Here is a 25,426-nt window from a genome sequence, read left to right as displayed (position 1 = left end):
TGTCACCTGAAATTCTCAGAATAGATTTTCTTAAAGACGTTGTGTGGATATTTGTTTTGCTTTTTAAAATTTTTGTAAGTATCATTAAATAAAAGTTTTTCAGTTTAGGATTGATAAACCTATTTCCAAAAAAGACTTGCTGGCTTTGTTAAATTAAAAATTAAGAACATGGAACCAATTGCACAAAGGTACTTTAACACAGAAATGGATCTTGGTACAGTTGAGCAGTAAGTAAGGTTATAGTTCTGCTATCAGAGTTATATTTTATGTTCTTCAATGAAATATGATTGCTATGGTAAATAATCATATTTCATCAAAGAGCATTTCACTTATTTCTAAGAATACAAAGTGTGTATGGGTGTCTGTTTTATATTGTGAAAGAAGTACATGATCTTTTAGGAAAAAAATTCAAACAGCATAATAGTACTCTTCCTCCTTCTCTCACTCCCCCAGAGGTAGTCACTGGTAACTATTCCTCCTACATCCTTTCAGGTTTTTGTTTCTGCGCACATACGTAAGAACACTAACACAACTCTGCTTTTTGTACAGATACATGTATCAGCAACTTTTTGTTTTCATTCCATATTATGTAGTACATCCAAATGTTTGTGCTTGTCATACACTTCATTTTTTTAAATACCCTTTAATATATGCTTATATATAATGTACTTCATTCTTTTAGAAAACTTTTGTGTTCTACAGTGTATCATAATTTAACTATTTCTCTAGTGGTGGATTTTTATATTTTCAGTATATTTTTGCTGTTATAAAAAATATTAAGCATTTTTGTACATTACAGTATACCTTACACATTGTGCAACATTTTCTTTTTTTAAATTTATTTTTTCTTTCACTTATTTTTTAAATTTAATTTCTTCTTTTTTAATTTACATCCAAGTTAGTTAGCACATAGTGCAACAGTGATATCAGGAGTAGATTCCTTAATGCCCCTTACCCATTTAGCCCATCCCCCCCCAACCCCTCCAGTAACCCTCTGTCCTCCATACTTGAGTGTCTTATGTTTTGTCTCCCTCCTTGTTCTTATATTATTTTTGCTTCCCTTCCCGATGTTCATCTGTTTTGTATCTTAAAGTCCTCATAGGAGTGAAGTCATATGATACTTGTCTTTCTCTGACTGACTAATTTCACTTAGCATAATACCCTTTAGTTGCATCCACGTGGTTGCAGGTAGCAAGATTTCATTCTTTTTGATTATCATAATACTTCATTGTATACACACACACGTGCACACACACACCCCATATCTTTATCCATTCATCCATTGATGGACATTTGGGCTCTTTCTGTACTTTGGCTATTGTCGATAGCACTGCTATAAACATTAGGGTGCATGTGCCCCTTCGAAACAGCATACCTGTATCCCTTGGATAAATACCTAGTATTACAATTGCTGGGTCTTAGGGTAGTTCTATTTTTAATATTTTGAGGGACCTCCATGCTGTTTTCCAGAGTGGTTGCACCTGTTTGCATTCCCACCAGCAGAGCCAGAGAGATCCTCTTTCTCCACATCCTTGCCAACATCTGTGGTTGCCTGAGTTAATTTTAGCCGTTCTAACAGGTGTGCGGTGGTATCTCATTGTGGTTTTGATTTGTATTTCCTTGATGATGAGTGATGTTGAGCATCTTTTCATGTGTCTGTTGGCCATCTGGATATTTTCTTTGGAGAAGTGTCTATTCATGTCTTTTGCCCATTTTTTCACTGAATTATTTGTTTTTTGGGTATTGAGTTTGATAAGTTCTCTTAGATTTAGGATACTAACCCTTTATCTGATATGTCATTTGCAAATGTCTTCTTCCATTCTGTCGGTTGCCTTTTAGTTTTGCTGATTATTTGCTAGAAGCTTTCTATTTTGATAAGGTTCCAATCATTCATTTTTACTTTTGTTTCCCTTGCCTCTGGAGACATGTTAAGTAAGAAGTTGCTGAGGCCAAGGTCAAAGAGGTTTTTGCTTGCTTTCTCCTGGAGGATTTTGATGGCTTCCTGTCTTACATTCAAGTCTTTCATCCATTTTGAGTTTATTTTTGTATATGGTGTAAGAAAGTGGTCCAGGTTCATTTTTCTGCATGTCACTGTCCAGTTTTCCCAGCACCACTTGCTGAAGAGACTGACTTATTCCATTGGATATTCTTTCCTGCTTTGTCAAAGATTAGTTGGCCTAAGTTTGTGGGTCCATTTCTGGGTTCTCTATTCTGTTCCATTGATCCGAGTGTCTGTTTTTGTGTCAGCAACATTTTCTATAGGGAGGTTTCACAAAAGTGTAAATGAAATCAATTTAAATTCCTAAGGCTTGCCAAAGTTAGCATAAATCCATTTTTTGTTTTAACATTTAACTTGTACCATTAGTTTCTTTCAAAGGTCCTTAAATTTTCAAACAAATATTTGAAATCTGGTATTTATTTCCTGATCCAACTAAGCATATAGAAATGAGGTAGTCTATAGGTAAAAGAAGAATTTAAACTGATGTTATTTATTTTGAATTAATAGTCTATTTTATTGGAATGCTCTGAAACTAATTGACTTAAAATAATTTCAGACTTAAGAAAAGTTACAAGAACAATATAGAGAACTTAACATTTTATAGAATTTCTCCCTTTATGCCTGTTATTTTGAGGGAACTACTTGAGAATAGGTTGCATATATCTTGCCCCTTTTACATAGCAGTACTTCAGTATGTATTTTCTTTATTTTTATTTTTCTTCCTTCCTTCCTTCCTTTCTTTCTTCCTTTCATTAAAATTCTAGCTAGTTAACATATAGTGTAGTAATGGTTTCAGGAGTTGAATTTAGTGATTCATCACTAACATATAACACCCAGTGTTCATTCCAACAAGTGTCCTCCTTAATGCCCATCACTCATTTAGCCCATATGCCCACCCGACACCCATCCAGCCACCCTCAGTTTGTTCTCTGTATTTAAGAGTCTCTTATGGCTCTCTCTCTGTTTTTATCTTGCTTTTATTTCCCTTCCCCTATGTTCATCTGTTTTGTTTCTTAAATTCCACACGTGAGTAAAAACATATATTTATGTTTCTCTGACTGACCTATTTAACTCTGCATAATGCACTGTAGTTCCATCCATAATGTTGCAAATGGAAAGATTTCATTCTTTTGGATCACTGAGTAATATTCCATTGTATAAATATATACATCTTCTTTATCCATTCATCAGTTGATGGACATTTGGGCTTTTTACATAATGTAGCTATTGTTGATGATTCTATAAACATTGGGGTGCATGTGCCCCTTCGAATCAGCATTTTTCTATCCTTTGGATAACAGTGTCTATTTCCAAAGAGTATACTTCAGTGTATATTTCTATAACCCTAGCACATTTATCAAATATGGGAAATTTGACAGTGATAACAGTGTTTTATCTAATTTGTTATCTATTGTCCATATTCTAATTTTGGCAATTCTTCCAGTGTCTTTTATCATATTTATCATATTTTATGATATTTGTTTTTCTCAGTCCAGGATTTAGCCCAGAATCATCTATTGCATTTAGTTGTCATGTCTCTTAGAATCCTCAGAATCCAGTTGCTCAGCCTTTGTCTTTTGTGACAGTGTTATTTTTTAAGAGTATAGGCTAGTTATTTTATGAAATGTTCTTTAATTTGAATTTCTGATGGGTTGTTAGGATAAGATTCAGGTGATGCATTTCTGATTTGAACATTATAGAAGTATGTTCTCCTTAAGCATCACATCTGGAGGCCCATGGTGTCCATCTGCCCATTATTAGTAATATTAATTTTGATCATGCTGTCCAGTTGTGGTCTGGCTTCTCCAATATGTAGTTAATATTTTTCCCTTTGCAACTAATAAACTGTTTGTGAAGAGACACTTTGAGATCATGAAATATCCAGATGTTCACCATACTTTTAGCCCTAGATTTACATCTGTGATGATTCTTGCATGAAACAATCTTTACTCTGAGGGTTGAAAAATTGTGATTATTTTCTTCCCAACTTTATCATTCCTATTTTAACACCATTCTGAAAAAGAGTCCTCTCTTTACTCCTATATATGTATGTCCTTTTTTTTTTTTTAAAGTTCATTTACTATCTTGAGAGACAGAGAGTGCTTGCATGGAATCAGGGGTGCAGAAAGAGAAAGAGACAGAGACAGAGAGAGAATCCCAACCAAGCAGGCTCTGTGCTCTCAGTGCAAAGCCCAGCATGGGTCTGACCTGAAATCAAGCATTGGACATTTAACTGACTGAGCCACCCAGGTTCCCCTGTCGTTTTTATTATCAGTTTGGACCCATGAATTCTTTTTTATAAAGTGTCATGACCCTTTGTAGAATGTATTTATTTTGCTGTTCAAATTGTTCCAGATTTGGCTAGTGGGAGCACTTCCTTCCTTTATGTCACAAGTTATTTTAGACTTATCTCCTACTTTCCCTTCCCAATTCTAGAACTAGGAATTTCTTTCAGAGGCCCTTGTTCATTTTCAATGGGAAATGGTATTTGGGAACCAAGATCTGGGTGCCATTGGAGTGTTACTGCTTCCTTGCCTTTTCAGGGAAATAACTGAAAAGAATGTGTAAGTATTTTAGAAATTCTCATTTCCTAGCAATAGTTCCAATGTCATTCCAACTTCACAGAGTTTTCCCTTCCCTTCCTTTCCCTCTTCCTTTCCCTCTTCCCTTCCCTTCCCATCCCATCCCATCCTATCCCAAATTTATACTTCCCATCTTCCTCAGTGAGAAGCCTGGCTCCCAGCATTGTTAATGTTTTTTGTGGGTTTTTTTGTTTTTTGTTGTTTTGCTTGATCCTGTAATTTTCAGAATTTCTATACACACATGCCTGTAGAAAACAAACCTAGAATAAGGAATTCAAGATGAAATTCTGTTTACCAAGGGTGTGTGTTTGGAAACTCTGTAAAAGTTTTTTTGGATTAGGGTTTGGATTTGTGTGTGTGTGTGTGTGTGTGTGTGTGTGTGTGTGTGTGTTGTTATTTTTACCCCTTCTCTAAGGTAATAATATTTATTTGAAGTATAGTTGGATTCATTTGTTTCTATTTAAATTCAGTTCCTTCTCTTTATATTTTATTTAGTTATGTATTTTTGAATGCTTATAAAATTAACATGTTTCCAGAGGTTAAAGGTTTATAGAAAGGTATATCAGAAGTATCACTCCAGGGGAGCCTGGGTTGGTTAAGCTGCTGACTCTGGATTTTGGCTCAGGTCATGATTTCACAGTTTGTGAGTTCAAGCCCCACATTGGCTCTGCACTCACAGCGAGGAGCCTGGTTCTGATCCTCTGTCTCCCTATTCTGCCACTCTCCCACTGCATGCGTATACACACTCCATCTCTCTTTCTCTCTCTCTTGAAAATAAATATAAATGTTAAAAAAATAATGAAGAGTGTCACTCCATTCTCTGTCACTCCACCCATTTCTTAGCATCCTTTGTAGGTAACTAATGTCATTGTTTCTTGACTTACCCTTACTAAGTTACTTGTAAAAATAAGCAGTTCTATATAAATTTTCACTTTTTTCTTACTGATACAAAAAGTAGTATGTTATATATGGTGTTTAATACTTCACATTTTAAACTTAGTAGCTTAGAAATCAGTAGTATCAATTCATAGAGTGCTTCCTCATCCATTTTTACATCTCATTTGTACTCCATTGTGCATATATACCCCAGTTTTTTTCATTCAAGTTTCCTGGATTTGTTTTTGGACTTTTATTTATTTTCATTGATTTACTTGTTTTTCCTAGCAGTAATGTCTCATTGTCTTAATTCAGTGAGGAATTGAGTCTTGATACATCCCATTTTCTTTTTCAAGATTGTCTTGACAGTTTCTGGTCTTTTGCATGTCCATATAAATTTTAAGTCAATTGTCACTATTCTTGAGAAAAGGTAAGATTTTGTATCTGCTTTGAGTCTGTAGGTTGCTTGAATGACCTACTGAGTCTTCAATATGTGAATATGGTATATCTCTCCATTTATTTAGGCCTTTTTAAATTTCGCTTAGTCATAATTTTCAGTGTAGAGATCTTACACAGCATTCACTAGATTTTCCCTAAGTATTTGATGCTACTGTGAATTGTACTGCCTTTTTAAATAATTTTTATTTTATTTTGGTAAAATTTCAAACTTACCAACAAGTTGCAAGAATGATACAATTAACTAATGTATACCATTCGTCTAGGTTTACCTATTATTAATATATGTCACATATGCTTTATTACTCTGTATTTGATAATAATTTTGCAGAACAATATAAGAGTATATTGCAGACATCAGGACCTCTTTCATCTAAATAATTAAGTCTTCCTAAAAATGAAAAGATTTTCTTACCTAACTATGGTAAAATGATCAAATTGAAAATATTTAACATTGGGTTTTTGCTATTTTTTCTGTGATATTCTTTGTAGCAATTTCCCCCCCATCTAAGACTACACATTGCCTTTAATTATTAGGACTCATTAGTTGCTTGTCCTTTGGAGCAGTTTCTCATTTTTTGTCTCTGTTTTTTCGTAACTGAAATATATGGAGAGTGTAGGCATGGCTTTTTGTAATATCCTTTAAATTTTCCTAATTCTTCATGATTAGACTCAGATTAAGGCACTTTGATGACGAGGTTAGGTGATGTCTGCCAGATTTTCCACTGTAGTTTTCATTTTTCCTATTGTAATTAAGTAATTTGGAAGGAATAAAGAGACTGAGACTATTCAAATCCTATTTCTCATCAGTTTTAATCCAACATCAAAAGCAGCCATTGACAGTGTTTGACCAACTCACTACTATGGTAGTTGCAAAATTTTCTGTCATTCCTGTTAAATTTGTTAGTTGGCATTCTTCTTTAGAGAATTGCAGGTTTCTTTTCTCTCTCTCTTGCTTTCTTTTATTATAAGGATGGACTAATGGTATTTGCAAACTTTCTTATCCATTATTGCTCTTGCCCAAATTTGGGCAGTGGGGGCTTCTTCAAGCTGGCTCCTGGGTCTTTTCAGCATTTCCCATTTTTCTTTTAATATTTTCTCGCTTTCTGGCATAAAAAGTTGTTCTGTGTTCATCATGTAATGTCTCTGTTCCAGGCCTGGAATGAGCTCATTTTTTTTTTTTTTCAAGAACTTGGTTCCTTTAGGAATAAATGGTATTTAAAAACCAAACTATGGACACCAGGTATAGTCATTATTCCTGTGGTGTGGTTGCTGTTTATCCTTTTGGCAGATTGGACTAAGAGGTACATAATTTCATGTTTTTAAATTTTTGAGATCATACTTAAGTATCTATTTAAACCTAATAAATACCTATTTAAACCTAATACCACAGGATTGTTCTTTACCTTCACCTGTTCTGTATTTGTATATCCCTTTTTTCTCATTGAAAATTCTGTCTCACCCAAAATACTGATGCATTTCCTCTATTGGAAATACTTAAACCAACTTTGCATTCCTGGAATAAGTCCACATGGTTATTCATGACATGTGTATATTGCTGGATTAATTAGATTTACTTGATGTTTCATTAAAGATTTCTGTGACTATGTTTGAGATAATTGTCTACAATTTTCTTTTAAGTCTTCATTGGGATTTTTTTTTTCTTTTTGCAGAGCCCCAGGCCGGTGGCCGACATCTTTATTGCTGGGGGCGGGGGGGGGGGGGGGGGGGGGGGGCTCAGGAGCTCTTGGTGGGGCGGGCACGCCTCCTCTTTACCATCACCGGCTTCTGGCTGCGCAGGATGGCGCTGGCTCTGCGAATGGCGGCCATGCGCAGGTCCGGGCAGTACTTGTTCTTGTGGATCATGTGCGGGATGCTGCTGAGGGTGGCGCGGGCGTTCTTGTTGATGGTGGTCCGCACGTAGGAGGTGGCGGGTTTTCGCTGGCCGGATCTCCGCTTCATGACCACCACTACCCCTTTGCCGTCGGCCGCCGGCTCCACGCCCACAGTCTTGCGGTGAATCAGCCCGTTGTGGCGGAAGGAGTTGCGAGCCTTCAGGTTATTGGGTTCGGTGCTGTACCTCTGCTTGTTCCTCTTGATTAGGAAGCTGGAGCAGTTCGCACGACCATCCATTGCAGGTGGGCGGACATGGCGGCAGCTCTGCTCGCTACGGCAGACGGAGACGGAAAGAGCCTTCATTGGGATTTTTAATAAGAATATGCTTTTTTCATAAAATTAGTGGGGAAATATTTTTTTCTGTGTCTGAAACAATTTTGATAAGATTGGTATTATTTTTTCCTGTAAATATTTGATAAAACATAATGTTCAACCCATTTTAGCCTACAATTGTCTTAGGATCTTTAAAATTATGATCTCACGTGAGATCACGACCTGAGCCAAAACCAAGGTTGGAAGCTTAACTGACTGAGCCACCCAGGTGCCTCTCAGAGAATCTTTTAAATTTTTTCTCTGTTGCTAATTCTTATTTCACTGTTTGTTTGTTTTGAGTTTTTTCTTTTTTGGCTTCTGTTTTTCTATTTATTTGGGGTTAATTAATATGCTACTTTTTATAGCATCTTAAGTTGGAATCCTTTTTTTCTTTTCTAATACAGCGTTTAAAACTACACATTTCCCTCTAAGTACTACTTTAGGTACATTTCACAAATTTTGATATGTTAGTTTTCATTATCATTTAATTAAAAGTATGTTTTAATTTCTCTTGTGAATTTTGATTCATGGATTAATTGCAAGTGTATTTACTCCCCATTGATTTGGTATTTTCCAAATATCTAATTGTTATTTCCATGATGGGTAGAGAATATTCCTTGTATGATTTCACTTCTTTTAAAGATTTAAACTTGTTTATTATTCAGCACGTGGTCAGTCTTGGGGCTTTTTTTTTTTATTCCCCCCTTTCTCTTGATGGGCCTGGAGAAGATGCTACAAGTGTTTGCAACTTCTTGGAGTTCTGTACTTTCTCTCTAACCTACATTTGGCCTGTAGCCATTTGTTAGCAGAATTATTCTTACCATCTTATAAGGTAGCCCCATTTTTTTTCATGCTCAGCCACAAGCAAGCCAATGTACCCATCCTGCCTTTCCATAGTGGTATGTGTCTTTTCTTAGATTTCATTTTTATTGCTTATAATCTCAGTGCTCTGATGATTTCAGGGAAAAAAATGATGTGATTTTGTAGGTTATCTAGTTTTTCCTTGTATTTAGGAGGGAATGATGTTCTTTTAGGTTTATCTTAGGTGAAAGTAGAAGGTCAGAAATTTTTTTCTGACCCAGTCTCTTTTTTCCTTATGATACACCAACTACATGCTTGTTAGAACGTTTGATATTATCCTACAGGTTTCTAATGCTGATGCTCTATTCCTTTCTTCTTTTGAGATATTTTTTATTTCTTTGCATTAATTTAGATATTTTCTGTTCATCTTCCTTAAAATTCATTCTTCCTTTCTCTGATTGCCTATCTTAATCCAAAAGTTGAAATTGTTTTCAGATACTGTATCATGTCAGCTGTAGAATTTCTTTTGGTTCTTTTTAGATGTTCTGTTTCTCTCCTGAAATACCTCATTGTTTCAGTATTATATTTTTCTTTCCCTTTAACTTCTTTAGCATGTTTATCACTCTTGTTTCAACATACTTGCTGGCTAATTATAATTATTTGGTTATCTGTGTGTCAGCTTCTTTTGACTATGTTTTCCCTTGATTATATGTCATATTTTCCAATTTTTTCTATGTCTCATAATATTTTTATTATATTTTGGAAATTTTATTTGGAGAAAATGAAATGTGCTATTCTGTTTTGCTCTACATAAAATATAACCCCTTTCTTCTGTTTAGGGTGATGGGCTGATAAATCATATTCCTCTTGAATTTAGTTGAGTTGCTGATGAGCTCTGGTCTTAGACTCAGTTTATCTGTTTTTATTTTGTTTTGTTTTTTTATTATTTATAATTTACAAACTGTGGTACTTTATTATTGGGAAACCTTTTTTAAATTTTATCTTAAATTCTAGTATGGTTAACATATACATTAAATTAGTTTCATAAGTACAATATAATGATTCAGCAATTCCATACATCATTTGGTACTCATCATGACAAGTTCATGTTTGTTCTCTATAGTTAAGAGTGTATTTTTTGGTTGGTCTCTTTTTTTCCTTGTCTTTTTGTTTGTTTCTTAAATTCTGCATATGAGTGAAATAATAGAGTATTTGTCTTTTTTTGACTGACATATTTTGCTTAGCATTATACTCTCCTGCTTAATCTGTGTTGTTGCAAATGGCAAGATTTCATTCTTTTTTATTGCTGACTTGTATTCCTGTGTGTGTGGGGGGGGATATACCACGTTTTTTTAATCCATTCATGTCGGTGAACATTTGGGTTCCTTCCATAATTTGGCTATTGTAAATAACACTGCAATAAATGTAGTGGTGTATGTATCATTCTAAATTAGTGTTGCTGCATTTTGGGGATATTTATGCCCAACAGTGGAATTACTGGATCATATGGTAATTCTATATATTTTTAAAGGTTTATTTATTTTTGAGAGAGAGAGAGAAAGCGAGCACGTGCACATGAGTAGGGTAGGAGCAGAGAGAGAATAAAGAATCCAACATGGGCTCTGCCCTTACAGCAGAGAGCCCCATGCGGGGCTCAAACTAACAAACTGTGAGATCATACGCAGAGCCAAAGTTGGATGTTTACCTGACTGAGCCACCCAGGTGCTCCTGGTCATTCTTTTTTTTAACTTTTTGAGGAAACTGTATCCTGTTTTCCATAGTGGCTGCACCAGTTTGCATTCCCACCACCAGTGCAGAAGTGTTCCTTTTTTTAACTACATCTTCACCAATATTTTTTGTTTCTTGTATTTTTGATATTAGCCATTCTGACAGGTGTGAAGTGATAACCTTGTTGTGGTTTTGAATTGCATTTCCCTGATGATTAGTGATGTTGGACATCTTTTCATGTGTCTGCTTGCCATCTAGATATCTTTGGAGAAATGTCTGTTCATAAGTCTACCCAGTTTTTAATTGGATTATTTGCTTTTTGGATGTTGAGTTATGTGTGTTCTTTATGTATTTTAGATACTATTCCTTTACTGGCTATATCATTTGCATATACCTTCTCCCATTCATTAGCTTATCTTTTAGTTTTGTTGATTTTTTCCGACACTGTGCACAAGTTTTTTATTTTGATGTAGTCCCAGTTGTTTATTTCTGCCTTTGTTTACTTTGCCTTAGGGGACATATCTAGATAGAAGTTGCTACAGCCAATATCAGAGAAATTGCTGCCTGTCCTGGGATATTTATAGCTTCAGGTCCCACATTTAGGTCATCCATTTTGAATTTATTTTGTGTATAGTGTAGCCCAATGGAATTCTTTGGCATGTTGCTGTCCAGTTTTCCCAACACCATTTATTGAATAGACTTTTTCCCATTGTATATTCTTTCCTCCTTTAACCATATAATTGTGGGCTTATTTCTGGATTTTCTATTTTGTTCCACTGATCTATCTGTCTTTGTGCAAGTACCATACTATTTTGATTATGACAGCTTTATAGTGTATCTTGAAATTTTGGATTGTGATACTTCCTGGTTTCTTCTTTTTCAAGATTGCTTTGGCTATTCAGCTTTAGCTATTGTGGTTTCATAGAAATTTTAGAATAATTCTAGTTATGTGAAAAATGTTGGTATTTTGGTAGAAATTACATTAAATCTGTAGATTGCTTTGTGTAGCATGGACATTGACTCAGCCTTCCAAGATTGTTTCTTTTTTATCTTGACAGTTTTTCAGGTAGGGGTGATTTGACTGCTTTGGTTTACTTTTGGATTCTGGAATGTCTGGGGCTACCATTTCTCCCTCCGTAGTTACTTTCTTTAAAAACTTGGAGGGCATATGTTGCAGAGTGAGTAGTGTTGGAGAATTGCTGGACCAAGTAATCTGTTTTTGTGTTAAAGGACTATTGTCTCTAAACCATTTTTCTATACCACACTGTTGTCTATAGTCTAGCTGATTTCTGTTTGCCTGCTAAACTGTATTTGCCTAATGGTAGATTCACCTGTATCTAGAGTAGGTCCCTGGCCCAAGGTAAGGAAGCAGCATAGTTCACTCCCCATATGTAAATCCCACTGTGGAATTTGTTCATCAGGGCTTTTTTGCATCTACTACTCTTCATTAGCCCATAGAAAATATCTTATTGCTGTGGGAATGCAGGCCTTTCTTATTCAACAATCCAAACTTCAGGAACAGAATTTCTCTTAAGTTATATTTAGTTAGATTACTCCTTAAATTCCCAAAACCTTTCAACTACTTACCAACCATCTTATACATATGGCTGAATATTTACCTTTCTTCTATTCCATATCTAGAATAAATAAACTTAATTACTGTACTTCTTGAGATTTTCTGTTTCTATTGATTAAATTATGTATCTTTGTAATGATTCAAAATTCCTGACTTGCCAAAAGAAATAGAAACCGAAGTGGCATATTTTGTCAAAATAAATAGGTTATTTGAACCCTATTGTGTTCTGGCATGATTTTGTGAAATCTTAGTATTTGAAAATTTAAGATTTTAACACATACATTTGGGAATGAGTCTTCATGGTATAGGGACAGGACTAGTGCTGGTACCTATGTGATGACTTTAGGAAAGGGCTACTTCTTTGAGTGAGCCAATTATGAAAAGTTGCCCTTCCTGCTCCCAGCTTGGTGTCTGATTTCACCCCCCACTTTCCTCAATGTCCAGGTGCTATCTGTACATTGTACATCTGAATCAGGAAAAAATTTTAATTGCTTTCTTTAACGGTAGAAACTTATAAAAAAAAATTACACAATAGGACATTCATATAGTTCCATGTTTAACATGTATTTTTTTTTCTGTTTACAAGAGTAAAATCAGTTTATGGTACTGCTTTTAACTTCTTGTTTAACTGTAAATTAACATCTCCCAGAAAGATTGTTACTGAAGAATTTCTATAAAAACTTAGGAATATATTCTATATTAGAATGTCTGAGAGGCTCTCTAAGGGAAGTAGAAGTTGGAGACAATAAAACCACAATCTTTTGAATTTGTGTCCTGGTGCTTTGCATGTAACAAGCCCTGAAATGTATTGTTAAATGCTAAAATTTCTGAAATAAAGTCCCCTTAATTTTTATGAAAGTGGTTTATCTGTAACTTTAGGAACACTATCCGATGATGCAAGGTATACTATTATCAAAGCATTAAAAAATACCTGATTTTTGTTCTATAGGTATCTTGCAACATCCAGATGGCACAGTTTTGAAACAGTTACAGCCACCTCCAAGGGGTCCAAGGGAGCTGGAATTCTATAATATGGTAAGTGAGGTGAGATTTGTTTTGTTGTATTCAAAGAGTTTTCATAGTTTTCTGACGATGACACAGTAAACAATATATTTGACAGCAGTGCCTGTGTGGCTCAGTCAGTTAAGCGTCTGACTCTTAATTTTGGCTCAGGTCATGACCTCTCAGTTCATGCAGTCAAGCCCCACATTGGGCTCTGCGCTGACACTTGGAGCCATCATTGGATTCTCTGCCTCTCTTTCTGTCCCTCCCTCGCATGCACTCTTTCTGTCTCTCTCACAAAATAAATAAATATTTAAAAAGATACATTTGACAACATGTCCTGGTATATTGTATATGTCACTGAAACAAAAGCTTTATGAAGGAAAATGCTTCTCTTTACTGATACAGTCTTGTATTTTTCTACTCTACTTCATCTTTTAAAGATCCTTATTCCTAACCACTAGATTGATTTCAATTAATGGGATTTTGACCTACATTTTAAAAAACACTTAACTGAGGGACTATTCGTATTTCTCAGAAATACTGAATTTAAGTAAGTGTTTTTATTTTACTACAAGATTTTTTAGAACCTTAAATGTGCTAATGTGCATTGTGAATCTCCAAAGTGAGGGAGGGGGGAAAGGGCATACTTAACATCCACTTAACTCTATGACTAGAAATGCTTTTTAGTACATTTACAATGTTTTCAACCACCATCTCTGTCTAATTACAAAACATTTTCGTCACACAAAAGAAAGCCCTGTATATGTTAAGCCTTCCTTGGCAACCACTAGTCCACTTTTATGGACTTACATTTTTAGGATATTTTATATAAATGGAATTATGAAATGTGTCCAGGTTTCATTTAGCATAAATTTTTTTTTTAAGAGACCATGTGCACACAAGGAGGTGAGGGGCAGAGGCAGAGGGAGAGAGAGAATCTTAAGCAGGATCCACACCCAGCATTGAGTCCGACATGGGGCTTAATCTCATGACCTTGAGATGATGACATAAGCTGAAATCAGGAGTCTGACGCTCAATAGACTGAGCCACCCAGGCACCTCAGCATAATCTTTTTAAAGTTTGTTTACATTATAGTATGCATTAGTACTTTGTTCCTTTTCATGGCTGAGTAATATTTCATTTTACTTAATGCTACATTTTGTTTATCCATTCACCCAGTGATGGATATTTGGGTTGTTTTCACCTTTTGGCTTTCATAAATAGTATTGCTGTGAACATTCCTGTATATTTGTTTGAGTACCTGTTTCCAATTTTGATATAGACCCATGAGTGGAATTGATGAGTCATATGATAATTCTACATTAAACTTTTTGAGAAACTGTTGATGTTTCCTAGAGTGGCTTTACCATTTTATATTGTCATTAGCAATATATGAGGTTTCCAATTTCTCCACATCCTCACCAACATCTGTTAGGGGTTTGTTTGTTTTTTTAATGGCCGTCCAAGTGAGTAGTAAAGTGTTAATCTCATTGTGGTTTGTTTGATTTGCATTTCCCTAATGGCTAATGATGTTAGGCACCTTTTCATATACATACTGGCTATGTGTATTTCTTCTTTGGAGTCATATCTACTCAGATCCTTTGCTTATTTTTTCATTGAGTTGCTTTGTTATTTAGTTTTAGTAGTTCTTTATGTATAGATAAAAGTCCCTTATCAGATGAATGGAAGCCAATGAAAATGAAAACACAACAGTCCAAAACTTGGAGATGCAGCAAAGGCATCATAAGAGGGAAGTATATACCAATCCAGACCTTCTGAAAAAAGGAAGAAATGTCTCAATTATACAACTTAACCTTACACCGAAAGGAGATGGAAAAAGAATAGCCAGTAAAGCCAAAAGCCAGCAGAAGAACAGAAATACTAAAGATTAGAGCAGAAATCAGTGATATCGAAATCCAAAACAACAGTAGAACAGATCAGTGAAACTAGGAGCTGGTTCTTTGAAAGAATTAACAAAATTGATAGACCCCTGACCAGACTTATCAAAAAGAAAAAGGAAAGGACTCAAATATCATGAATGAAGGAAGTCACAACCAATACTACAGACATACAATTATAGGAGAATATTATGAGTAATTGTATGCCAACAAATTGGGCACTTTGGAAGAAATGGGTACATTCCTAGAAACGTGTAAACTACCAGAACTGAAACAGGAAGAAATAGAAAATTTAAACAGACCAATAACCAGTAAAGAAATTGAATCACTAATCAAAAATCAAACAAACAAGAGGCACCTGGGATGGCTCAATTGGCTAAGCATCTGACTCTTGGTTTTGGCTCAGGTCATGGTCTCAGTTTTGTGAGTTCAAGCTCCATGTCAGGATCTGTGCTGGTAGCATGGAGCCTGCTTGGATTTCTCTCTCTCCCCCGCCTCTCCCCCGCTCTCTCCCTTCCCCTCCCCTCTCCCCCTCTCCCTCTCTCCGTCTCCCTCTCCCTACCTACCTCTCTCCCTCTCTCTCTATCCCTTCCCCTCCCTCTCTCCCTCTCTCTCTCCCTTCCCCTCCCCTCTCCCTCTGTCTCTCCCTACCTCCCTCTCTCTCTCTCCCTCTCTCCCTCTCCCCCACTCCTCTTCCTTCCCTCTCTCAGTCCTTCCCCCACCTATGCCATCTCTCTCTCTGTCTCTCAAAAATAAATAAACTTAAACAAGAAAAATAAACAAGATGGGGCTAGATGTGTCCCTAGGTGAATTCTACCAAACATTTAAATGGGAATTAATACCTATTTTTTTGAAACTGTTCCGAAAAATAGAAGTGGAAGGAAAACTTCCCAACTCATTTTATTAGTCTAGCATTACCTAGAGTCCAAAACCACACAAAGGACCCCCCCCCCAAAAAGGAGAATTACACATCAATTTCGCTGATGAACATGTATGCAAAAATTCTCAACAAGATACTAGCAAATTGAATCCAATAACACATTAAAATAATTATTTAGCACGATCAAGTGGGATTTATTCCTGGGCTGCAAGACTGATGCAGTATCCACAAATCAACGGATAAAAGAAAGGCTAAGATCCTGTCAATAGATGCAGAAAGAACATTTAACATAATACATCATTCTTTCTTGATATAAACCTTAAAGAAAGTAGGGATAGAAGGAACATACCTCAACCTCATAAAGGCCATATATGAAAGACACACCCACCCACAGCTAATATTATCCTCAGTGCGAAAATCTCATAGAGCTTTCCTCTTAAGGTCAGGAACACAACAGGGATGTCTACTCTCACCACTGTTATTCAAGATAGTACTGGAAGTCCTATCCTCATCAGTCAGACAACAGAAATAAAAGGCATCCAAATCAGCAAGTAAGAAGTCAGACTTTCACTCTTTGCAGATGACATGATACTCTACATGAAAATACGAAAGACTCCACTGAAAAATTGCTAGAACTGATAGGAGAGAGAGGGAGAGGGGGAGAGGGGAGGGGAAGGGAGAGAGTGGGGGAGAGGGGGAGAGAGTGGGGGAGAGGGGGAGAGAGAGAGAAATCCAAGCAGGCTCCATACTACCAGCACAGATCCTGACATGGAGCTGATTGCATATGTATATACCAATAATGAAACAGCAGAAAGAGAAATCAAGGAATCGATCCCATTTGTAAGTACACCAATACCTATAAGATAGCCAAAAATAAACCTAATGAAAAAGGTGAAAAATCTATACACTGAAAACTATTGAATGCTTATGAAAGAAATTGAAGAAGACACAAAGAAATGGAAAAGCATTCCATGCTCATGGATTGGAAGAACACAGATATTGTTAAAATGTCTATACTACCCAAAGCAATTTGGGTATTGAATGTGTATTCAATGCAATCCCTATCAAAATAACAGCATTCTCACAGAGTTCAAATAAACGATCTTAAATTTCATATGGAACCAGAAAATGGCCCAAAAGGCCAAACAGTCTTGAAAAAGAAACCCAAAACTGGAGGCACATAGATAAATGGAACAGAATAGAAATACCCAGAAATGGACCCACTAATATATGACGAGCTAATCTTTGATAAAGTAGGAAAGAGCATCCGGTGGAAAAAAGTGTCTTCAGCAAATGTTGTTAGGAAAACCGGACCACTTTCTTAACACCATACACAAAAATAAATTCAAAATGGATAAAAGACCCAAGTGTAAGACAAGAAAACATCCAAATCCTACAGGAGAACACAGGCACCAACCTCTTTGACCTCTGCCACTGCAGCTTCTTACTAGACATGTCTCCAGCAGCAAGCGAAACAAAAGCAAAAATGAACTATTGAGACCTCAACAAGATAAATTGCTCCTGCACAGCAAAAGAAACAATAAACAACAGTAAAAGGCAACTGATGGAATGGGAGAAGATATTTACAAATTACATATCTGATAAAGGGTTAGTTTCAAAAACTTATAAGGAATTTATCAAACTCAACAGCCAAAAAACAAATAATTCAGTGGAGAAATAGGCAGAAGACATGAATAGACACTTTTCCAAAGAAGGTAGCCGACTGACTAATAGACACATGAAAACATGCTCAACATCTCTCCTCATTAGAGAATACAAATTAAAACCATAATGAGATACCACCTAACACCTGTCAGAATGGCTAAAATTAACAACCCAGGAAACAACAGGTTGGCAAGGATGTGGAGAAAAGGGAACCCTTTTGTTTTGCACTGCTGGTGGGAATGCACACTGGTGCAGCCACTCTGGAAAACAGTATGATGGTCCCTCAAAAAATTAAAATAGATGTACTCTACAATCCAGCAATTGCACTAATAGCAATTTATCCAAAGAATACAAAAATGCTGATTTGAAGCAATTTTTATAGCTGCACTGTCAACAGTAAACAAATTATGGAAAGAGCCCAAATGTCCACCAACTGATGATGGATAAAGATGTGCATGTGTATATGTTTGTAACAGCATAGATGGAACTAGAGTGTATTCTGCTAAGTGAACTAAGTCAGAGGAAAAGATGACTTTGCTCAGGTGGAGTTTAAAAAATAAAACAGATGAACTTAGGGGAAATGAACAAAAAATAAGATAAAAGCAGAGAGGGAGGTAAACCATGAGAGACTCTTAAATACAGAGAACAACAAGGGTTGCTGGAGGGATGTTGGGTGGGGGAGATGAGCTAAATAGGGTTTTGGGCATTAAGGCGGGCACTAGCTGGGGTGAGCACTGGAGTTGTATGTAGGTAATGAATCACTGGGTTCTACTCCTGAAACCGGTAGTACACTATATGTTAAGTAACTTGAATTAAAATTTTTTTTTTGTCTAAGATCATTTAAATAGTTAATTGTGGCCCCAGGATTTGAACGAAGGCAGTTTGGCTCTAGAATATGTGCTTTTAACTGCTACACACTGTTTCTTGTTTAAGAATGTGTTTTAAATTCATTCTGTAAAATTCTTGTACGTAGTTTGATTTATTCTAGGTACCTTCTTTTTTATTGTAAATAATATTTTTTGAGGTAGTTTCTCAGTGATTGCTAATATAAGAATGAAACTAGATTATATATAACTAGTAATCTTGTTGAACTGTTCAACTGTAACAATTCTAATTGTTTTCTATGTAGGCAGTTCTATGATTGGAAGGGTTTTTTGCTGCTGTTCTTCTGAAAATATATGTATATTGAATACTGAAAACGAACTGAGGGTTGAAGGGGGAGGCGGGGGAAAGGTGGAGGAGGAGGGTACTTGTGGGGAAGAGCACTGGGTGTTATATGGAAACCAATTTGACAATAAACTATTTTGAAAAAGAAGGAGAAGGAAAGAAGAAAGAAGAAGAAAGAAGAAAAGACCACTCTTGGGGTGCCTTGGTGGCTCAGTTGGTTGAGTGATTCTTGATTTCAGGATTCCAGGTCATGATCCTCGGGTTGTGGGATTGAGCTCGCAATGGGCTCCATGCTGAGTATGGAGCCTGCTTGAGATATTCTCTCTCTCTCTCTCTCTCTCCCTCCCTCCGTCCCCTCCTCCATCCCTCTCTCCCTCTCTCCTTTGCCCCTCTTCCCAACCCACTCTCTCTAAAATAAAATGGGGAAAAAAATAATAATAAAGAACAAAAAAGACTCAAAAAAAAAAAGAAAATATATGTAAACTTTTAAAATATTTATTTTTGAAGAGAGAGAGACTGAGCATAGAGCGTGAGTGGGAGAAGGGCAGATAAAAGGAGACACATATTCCAAAGCGGACTCCAGGCTGTGAGTTTGTTAGCACCGAGTCCGATGTGGAGCTTGAACTCAAGTGCCATGAGAACAGGACCTGAGCCAAAGTCGGATGTTTAAAGGACTGAGCCACCCAGGCACCCCTGAATCCATATATTTTTGTCAAGTACTTCCAATTCTGTACTAAATAGAAGCAGTGCCCGGAGAGAGGAACCATCTTCCTCTAATTTAACAGAAGTGCTTCTAATATTTCTCCATTTAAGTATGGCTTTCTAAGTTTCTGATTAGAGATTTCTTCTCAGGTTAAGGAAGTTGCCTTTTGTGTGAGTCAAGAAACAGATGGTACACTTTGTTTATTTACCAGGGTGTGGTCAGAGTTTAAAGCCACTTTCAAAAGATAATGCTACACCATTCCTGGGCCTGAAAGGGCAAAGAAAGGGAGTGGTTACTAGAACCCAGGGAAGGTAACTTTACCAGAAGTCTTGTACTGAGAAGGAAGGAATTAAAGAAGTAAATAACCTGACTTCAACTCTTTTCCTACCTTCCACTGTCTTGCTGCATTAAGTGATAGGGGCAGGAGGGCAAGGGACCCCCACTGATATAGTTGAGTCAAGTTAGCTTCACGGAAAAAGAGGAAAATACATAGCATCTTTTCTATATTTCAATAAACAATTTAAAATATGAATAGGTATTAAATATTTTTCAGCTACCTTTTCTGTATCTATTAAAATGATTTTACGAGTTTTCTCCTTTAATCTGTTCACTCTGAACTATTATTTTCCTTGTCTGGTTTTTATATCAAATTTCTTTTAGTTTCATAAAATGAGTTGAGCATGCTTTTTCTATTTTGTGGAAGAATTTGTATCATATAAGGATTTTCTTCCTTAAAGGCCTGAAAGAACTTAGCTGTAAATTTATCAGAGTAGCCAGTTGTCTGACTCCCCCCCCCCTTTCCTTTTTTCCTATCCTTTTTCATTTCATTCTCTTTCCTGGGAAAGGGCAGATATGTAACCACTGATTCAGTTTATAAATACCTTGAATTTTTGTCAATTGATAGTAAAATATAGTTGGGTTATATTTTTATAATCTGGTTATGACTCTTTTTTTATTCCTGATGTTGTTTATTTGTTGCTTCTCTCTTTTTCTTGATCAGCATGGCACCCAGCATTTTTGGAGTACAATGGTAGAGGAAGGGAGAGGATGCCAAGGTTTTTACTGTTCAGTAGTTAGACTTCATTTACTTTCTCTGTTTTAGGATAGTAACTTTGTTCTCAGTGTCCACCTCTATGCCTAATCCCTAAATTCATAGATCCTTTGATTGAAGTCTTTAGAGTGGACTCGTATGAAGCCCAAACATCACTGCTTAGCTTACTGCTTTTGGTTTCCTCTTTACCTATATAGATCCCTATGAATTTCTTTTCTTTCCTTGGGAGCCCATCTATGCATTTAAGAAAATATTTGTTATATTTTATCCTATATCTCTCTGGGTAGAAAAGTTTCTTAGGTTTTCTGGTCTGGTGCGTTGAAGTACATACCAGGTCTAGTACTTTAAAAAATATATTTAAAGTAAAAAAAAAAGGAAAGTTTCCCTCTCTACTCTTCCAGTTCTTCTATCTTTTTCACTTATAAATATACCATCAACTTCTTTAACTACTAAGTACATAGAGATATACTTGTTTCTCTATCTTGTTATGTCATCATGAACACTCTGCCCTCTGTTCCTTAGGCCAGGAACAGAGAGATAAGGTACACCCTTCTCTTAATTACCTTGGCGTAGATGTGACTAATACCACTTCTGCTCACATTTCATAGAGGAGGGTGGGAAATACAATGTATCACTTGGATTTATGAGTTTCTGCCACATTTGAGTTCATTCTGTAGAATTGGATTGTATGTGTAACTACTTGACATGAATATGGCTTGACAAACATAATTAGAATTATAATACTAAGATTTTATAAACATTTTACACCAGTAAACTTTAATGGTTTTGGATAATTAGGTAGACCATATTGTGAGAGTTCATTGTCTAAAATGTCTTATAAGTTGTTTTTAAAACAAAAATAGTTTCTTTCCCTTGTCATCTAGGAAACAAAACAAAGACTCTAACTCCAGGGTATGGGAACATTTTAGTATTTTCTAGAATTATTATTGGTTGTAAATCAAAGAATTAAATGTGCAATAATCAGACTTACATTGAGTTAAAGGATAATATTTTTAAAGGTAAAATCAAAACTCCCTTGCAGACATGAAATAAACAGTTGTTAAAGGTTTTGTTAAACTCACTATTTAATGAGGGAATGAAGCAGATATTGAAACTGGTTCAGAAAAGAACCAAAAGAAGCAAAATTAATTAATTAATTAATTAATTAATTAATTAATAAGAGAAGTTAAAATAAGTATATATATGTGGACACTAAATTCCGCCTCTTGTGGTGGGTAGAGGGTGGAGGGAAGTCAGTTGAACCTCTTCCAGCCAGGATTTATTTATGTTTCTGTGGACAGGAATTATTTTGCATTTGACTAAAGCTTTATCTACATTTTACTTACTTGTAAAATAGTTCAAGGACAGTGAAAAGCTAGATTAAGATCAAGAAGAATTTGCTCTAAACAATATGTAGTTTTTTGCTGGAGAAACACAATAATCTTTTTTTTTTATAGTTTATTGTCAATTTGGTTTCCGTATAACACCTAGAGCTCTTCCCCACAAGTACCCTCCTCCATGACCATCATTCCTGTTTCCCTTTTCCCCCTCCTCCTTCAGCCCTCATAGTATTCAAGAGTCTCTCATGATTTGCCTCTCTCCCTCTCCCTAACTCTTTTTCCCCCTTTGTCTCCCCATGGTCCACTGTTAAGTTTCTCTTGTTATACTTACGAGTGAAAACATATGGTATCTCTTCTTCTCTGTCTGACTTATTTCACTTAGCACCAGTTTCACCAAGCTATTTCATGCCAAAGGTTGATTCAAGTTACATCTGAGGGGAGTTTTCTGTGCCCGTTGGATTTCAATGTCTATTTCCTTCCCCAAGTTGAGGAAGTTCTTGGATATAATTTGATCAAGCACCCCTTCAGGACCTTTTTCTCTTTCTTCTTCAGGAATTTCTATGATATGGATAGTTTTCCATTTGATTGTATCACTCGGGTCTCGAGTTCTTTCATGCTCCTGGATCAATTTCTCTCCCTTTTTCTCAGCTTCCTCTTTTGCCATAACTGTGTTTCTAATTCACCCATTCTCCTCTCTGCCTCTTCAATCCGTGCAGTAGCTGCCTCCATTTTATTATCCACTCATTTATAGCCTTTTTAAATTCATCACAGCTAATTTGAAGGTCCCTAGTCTTTGTATCAGTAGCTTCTCTGATGACCTCTATAATTTTTTCAAGCCAAGCAAGTTATTTTATGAAAATTGTTCTAAATTTTTGTTCAGTTATGTTGCTTATATCTGTTTTGAGCAGTTCTGTGGCTGTGACTTCTTCCTGAAATTTCTGCACAGGAAAGTTCTTTCATTTTGTCATTTTGGCTAGCTTTCTGTCTCTTGTCAGTTTTAAAAGTTCATTATGCACTGTGCACCTGTTAGTATGGCTCTATTAAAGGAGGCTCATTTACTGTCCAGGAACTGTCATTTCAGGAAGTTTTCTTTCAATGGTATCTCTTGGTTTCTCTTGTGCCTTTGGTTATTTTATTTCCCTACTCAGTGATATTTGGGACTCTCCACCATGTGTACTTTGGCTTGTTTCTTGAGGTAGCCCTGAAAAGGAAAACAGACAGAGAAATACACAGGGAACAAAAGGACTCAAACACACAGACAAATCAAACAAACTAGCAAGCCAAAAGGGGAATGGAAAAAAAGAAAAGTGGGGAGGGACAGAAACAACAAAAGACAAAGGACAGTCTAAAACTATAAAACAGTGGAGTGGAGAGATAAGAATGAGATAAGGGAAAGTATATCTGAATGGCAGGAATTGATCTAATCACAGCAGTACATCAATGTTGGTGTCTGGGACTCCAGGGGGGAAAAGCAGAAAAGGGAAAAAAAAAGGCAGCTCTCTAGCGCAGATGGGTGTCGTTTGCTGTAGGTAGTTGTTGGGAGTTACTCTCCAAGGCCCCACCTTGGTGGTTTTGGGGAGAAGAATGATGGTGCCCCAAGCCCTTCTCGAACCAAGCATTGCTATCTATTCTTTTGAGGCCCATCTCCCTGTGCTGCGGGCGGGCCAAGTTATATTTTTCAAGCCCCGTCTCATTTCCAAATCCTAGTCCACGTGCTTTAATTCTATAGCCTGAGATGAGATGTACTCCTGCAGGTGGGCGGCTTTTTAGCTGAGATTGAGTAGGGGGTCACTGTGGAGCAACTTTCTCCCGGGTCTGCCTGGAATTGGCCCACCAAGCCCAAGGAAAATGTACCAGCTAAATGGGATGGATTTCTCTCCCTATGCCCTGTAGTTATATATGGGATGACAGGATCCCTGTCTGTCCTGGCCCGAAGTTTTTCTCTTGTCTAGAGACAGCCCTATGAGTGTTTTCAGTCTCTTTCTCTTCCCCTCATCTTTCTTGGCTCTGCTCTGGGGAGGGTTTCCCTCCCCTCTGCCCCTCCTGCCCTGGCCCATTTTTATTTCCCCAGTTCGCACTCACTCAGGCACCTATGAGAGTGTCTTCTTTTTGGACTCTGTGTGTTTTCCTCCCACTGTTGCAGATCAGAGTATTGTGGCTTTAGTCCTTCTCCGTTTGATAGATGCTGGTGAATGAAAATTACAGAGCTCCCTACTTTTCTGCCATCTTGCCCCAAGCAATAGTAATCTTTTTTGTTTCCAAATGTATTTCCAGTTGAAACTCATACCAGATAAATTATGATTCAACAGTATTGATTTATTTGACAAATATGCAGGGCAATTATAAAGCCTTATAAGAAACCAACATGCAAATGTTTTCTTTTCCCTCTTTGTTTCAGGTTTATGCTGCTGATTGTACTGATGGTGTTCTTTTAGAGCTACGAAAATATTTGCCAAAATATTACGGCATCTGGTCACCTCCTACTGCACCAAATGGTAACCTTTTTAAAAGAATCTACCCTTTAGTATTAAATCATGAGAGTGACTGTTTAAAAGTTTTTACATAAAATCAGGCCTAGTAGTATACAAACAATATATGTGTGTTTCTTTTTAGTATTTTCTCTACTTCATTAAGGAAAATTTACTAATACTTTTGCTTTTCATAACCAGTTTCTTAAATGGTATATAACATTAATGACCAATTTGTTGTAATTGAATTTAAAAAAATCTATGTACTTAGTACTATATTAGTTTGTAGGTGTTCTTTTTTCCTAGTAATTTGGACAGTTTCCCATTTTCAGTAGGACAAAAGAAATTTCTTTGCATGACTTTCTCTGTATCTCTTATCCCTCACTCTAGGTTTTAAATTGCAGTCTCTTAAAAAAATTACTAAGTTTCATGGTTAGAGGACAAAATAATTCTACGTAAATTATAAACCATTTCTTTCTTAGTGAATACTTGAAGCAATATTTTCCTTTTATGACCTTTGATAGAACAGACAGATTTTAATTAAACAAGTAGCATGACTTCAATTTTTTAAAAATTGAAGAAGGTTCATGAATGGGGGAAGAGTTCTAAACTTGACTGGGTTTTCTTTTTTTTATAATTTATTTTTTTCCTTCTTTATTCATAATATTTTATTGTCAAATTGATTTCCATACAACACCCAGTGCTCTTCCCCACAAGTGCCCTCCTCCATCACCACCACCCCCTTTCCCCCCACCCCCTTTCCCCTCAACTCTCAGTTCATTTTCAGCATTCAGCATTCTCTAAAGTCCCCAACTCTGTTTCCCTCTTCCCCTCACCCTGGTCCTCCATTAGGTTTCTCCTGTTTTCCTGTTAGACCTATGAGTGCAAACATATGGTTTCTGTCCTTTTCTACCTGACTTATTTCGCTTAGCATGACACCCTCAAGGTCCATCCACTTTCCTACAAATGGCCATATGTCATTCTTTCTCATTGCCATGTAGTACTCCATTGTGTATATATACC

General features: G+C 36.4%; 2 protein-coding genes across 2 annotated transcripts in view; one reads left to right on the top strand and one right to left on the bottom strand.

The window, feature by feature from the left end:
* Positions 1–25,426, top strand: part of IPMK (inositol polyphosphate multikinase) — a 65,109-nt gene that overhangs the window by 2,855 nt on the left and 36,828 nt on the right. The window contains exons 2-3 of the mRNA XM_029931715.1: positions 13,176–13,261; positions 24,334–24,430. Of these exons, the coding sequence (XP_029787575.1) occupies positions 13,176–13,261; positions 24,334–24,430 (183 nt within the window). The remainder of the gene's footprint in view (positions 1–13,175; positions 13,262–24,333; positions 24,431–25,426) is intronic.
* LOC115285427 (60S ribosomal protein L28-like) lies at positions 7,624–8,099 on the bottom strand. The gene is given in 2 exon segments (XM_029931716.1): positions 7,624–8,033; positions 8,036–8,099. Coding segments are annotated over 2 exon segments (411 nt in total). The 5' UTR covers positions 8,064–8,099; the 3' UTR covers positions 7,624–7,650.

Source organism: Suricata suricatta, chromosome 2, assembly GCF_006229205.1.
Source record: "Suricata suricatta isolate VVHF042 chromosome 2, meerkat_22Aug2017_6uvM2_HiC, whole genome shotgun sequence".
Lineage (NCBI taxonomy): Eukaryota > Metazoa > Chordata > Mammalia > Carnivora > Herpestidae > Suricata > Suricata suricatta.
This window is presented reverse-complemented; position numbering and strand designations above follow the sequence as displayed.